General features: G+C 33.7%; 1 protein-coding gene across 1 annotated transcript in view; it reads right to left on the bottom strand.

Annotated features, from left to right (window-relative positions):
* The window catches only part of LOC106475386 (arginine--tRNA ligase, cytoplasmic-like), a 7,830-nt gene that overhangs the window by 2,181 nt on the left and 2,242 nt on the right, over positions 1-3,407 (bottom strand). Inside the window, exon 3 of the mRNA XM_013936069.2 lies at positions 2,256-2,314. Coding sequence (XP_013791523.2) covers positions 2,256-2,314 — 59 coding nt within the window. The remainder of the gene's footprint in view (positions 1-2,255; positions 2,315-3,407) is intronic.

Here is a 3,407-nt window from a genome sequence, read left to right as displayed (position 1 = left end):
TGGAAATTCAGTCAGACTCGTAGTACTCAAGTCACACATTTCGTGACTAGGAGGTATCTGTAATTTTATTTTACACACCTAATTCTACCTTTGGAAATTCAGTCAGACTCGTAGTACTCAAGTCACACATTTCGTGACTAGGAGGTAACTGTAATTTTATTTTACACACCTAATTCTACCTTTGGAAATTCAGTCAGACTCGTAGTACTCAAGTCACACATTTCGTGACTCAGAGGTAATTGTAATTTTATTTTACACACCAAATTCTACTTCAGTTAGACTCAGTAGTACTCAAGTCACACATTTCGTGACTAGGAGGTAATTGTAATTTTATTTTACACACCAAATTCTACTTTGGAAAGATTTGCTTTCTTTCTGGCATCAACATGTTGCTTCTTGGCAATAAAAATAATTGTACCTTCAGGCATTGCATAAAAACAGACATCTTGCATCTATTTTTCCTACACATTTACAGCTGCTTATAATTGTAGTAGATGGCTTTAAAAGTTACTCAACCAGTAGAGTATTGTGTAAATTTGGTGAGAGGACGACACTTAATTTTAGCAAATACTTTTCGTGAATCCATCCTTACAAGTAAGTTAGGCACAGAGCCATGTTTTACATTAGTTGATTTGACAGGTTTGTAAGCAGATGTATTTATTATTATTAAAGCTATAGTTATAAGTAAAATCAAGTTTATTTTCTAATCCCTACAGCTCCTGCATTACCCAGACAGAATGTTTTAATATTTACTATCTACATATGTTAGTTATAGTTATAATCAAGTTTATTTTCTAATCCCTACAGCTCCTGCATTACCCAGACAGAATGTTTTAATATTTACTATCTCCATATGTTAGTTATAGTTATAATTTATAACTATAACTAACATATGGAGATAGTAAATATTAAAACATTCTGTCTGGGTAATGCAGGAGCTGTAGGGATTAGAAAATAAACTTGTCAAGTTTATTTTCTAATCCCTACAGCTCCTGCATTACCCAGACAGAATGTTTTAATATTTACTATCTACATATGATTGAAATATAGCATAATATTTATTGAAACATTTTAGCCTTCTGGTGTTTGGATTTTTCTAATGCCCAAACAACCCAAAGCAATTAAAATGGAAATGGTCCCCAGGATCACTCGACAGGTGTAAGTCAGGGACTCATGATTTGAGAACTCTACTACAAGTCTGGTATCACTTTTATTGCACCAGTCGACAGGTGTAAGTCAGGGACTCATGATTTGAGGACTCTACTACAAGTCTGGTATCACTTTTACTGCACCACTCGACAGGTGTAAGTCAGGGACTCATGATTTGAGGACTCTACTACAAGTCTGGTATCACTTTTACTGCACCACTCGACAGGTGTAAGTCAGGGACTAGTAATAATTTGAGGACTCTACTACAAGTCTGGCATCACTTTTACTGCACCACTCGACAGGTGTAAGCCAGGGACTCGTGATTTGAGGACTCTACTACAAGTCTGGTATCCCTTTTACTGCACCTTATCATCCTTACAATTACTGAAATGTGTTTTTTATATGATGTTTTTATGTTCAACTAGAAACATACTGCAAACTCACACTGGGGCATGTTTAATCTGAATCATACTGCACCAAGACTAGCTTATGCGCACAGGAACGTTGGATAACACTTGCCTCAATAAAGACAACAAAAAAAACACCAGAAAACAACGTGTTTCATCTTAATTTTGTATTTGATTTAGAAGACAGATGATCAACAACTTTCCAAACTAGTTTTGGTTTATTGTACTTGATTTTTTTATGATCATGTTACCTTGCTAGTTTGGTAAAATGTACTTTTTACACTTATGGTAACCAATCTATCTTCTCACTGCCATGCCTCATCATTATACTCACAAGAAATGTACTTTTTACACTTATGGTAACCAATCTATCTTCTCACTGCCATGCCTCATCATTATACTCACAAGAAATGTACTTTTTACACTTATGGTAACCAATCTATCTTCTCACTGCCATGCCTCATCATTATACTCACAATTCAAATACACGTCAAACTATATATTTACTGGTAAGTCTCTTACGTTGACTGACACAATATACAAACCTCATTACATTTCTAGTGTAATGTACATAACAAAAAGATGGAATCTGTATCAGTATATTCACGTACAAGTGGGATATTATGTTTATAGAGGACGTACCTGACAACTGGGTTATGGTGTTCCTAAAGAGAAGGTTTAATAGTTATTAGAACTTACTTCATTCTCGTGAGAGCATACAGTAGATAAGCAGCTGTGTTTCCTCGGTCATCCAGCATCTGAAAACATGTTAAAAAATCTACACATTATAAGTTTATGTAAGCTAGTTTACTTTAAAAACAAAACCGAAACCACATTGCATCCGCAATTGAAAGTAGTGAGAAATAGGGATAAAATTAATATTCAAAAAGACTGATACAAAACTTTTGAGAATTTATCATGTTTTTGCAACTTCAGCGCAAGTTTTACAAAATGTCCTGAACTCTGTGTTGAAAACAGACAAAAAATTTAATGTTTTTGTGATAAAAAGCATCACTACACATAATATTTGGCTTAACAAATCTAGGTTATGAGAAAAAACTCCAAACACTATCATCATTAATATACCAGGTTTCTCGACTTACATTTTTATTCCAAATATTATGTCTAGTTTCATGAGAATTCTTTTATTTTTATTCTGCTTGCAGTACAATTATTATCTGAGCAAATCAATTTTACATTTGGCTTATCAAGAATGCAAGCAAATTTTGAATTGTATGATTTTAAACCTTGCCTAATCTATTTGGACAACTTCATTATTAAGAAAAGTTTGCCCAACAATAACATTATTTTTGATATTACAAGTTTTCTCTTTGAATTTGTACAAAATCTGCACCGGCAATCTGATTTTTAATTGGCTACAGAATACTTCAAAAATTATAATTTTCTTTGGTGTCAGCTGAGGTTAGTAGCCTCTATAGTTCTTGAACTGATTTTATTGGTTACCAGAACCAGTTTCCTGTCAGTTTTGAATTGTTTTACACAGGTAAAGTAATACAGAGCCTACATTATACACAGGTAAAGTAATAGTGGGCTTACATTATATACAGGTAAAGTAATACAAAGGCTACATTACACACAGGTAAAGTAATACAGAGGCTACATTACACACAGGTAAAGTAATACAGAGGCTACATTATACACAGCTAGAGTAATAGTGAGCTTACATTATATACAGGTAAAGTAATACAGAGCCTACATTGTACACAGGTCAAGTAATACAGAGGCTACATTACACACAGGTAAAGTAATACAGAGGCTACATTACACACAGGTAAAGTAATACAGAGGCTACATTACACACAGGTAAAGTAATACAGAGGCTACATTATA

The sequence above is a fragment of the Limulus polyphemus genome, unplaced genomic scaffold (assembly GCF_000517525.1).
Source record: "Limulus polyphemus unplaced genomic scaffold, Limulus_polyphemus-2.1.2 Scaffold8498, whole genome shotgun sequence".
Lineage (NCBI taxonomy): Eukaryota > Metazoa > Arthropoda > Merostomata > Xiphosura > Limulidae > Limulus > Limulus polyphemus.
The sequence above is the reverse complement of the archived record's forward strand: the minus strand, read 5'-3'. Positions and strand labels throughout refer to the sequence as shown.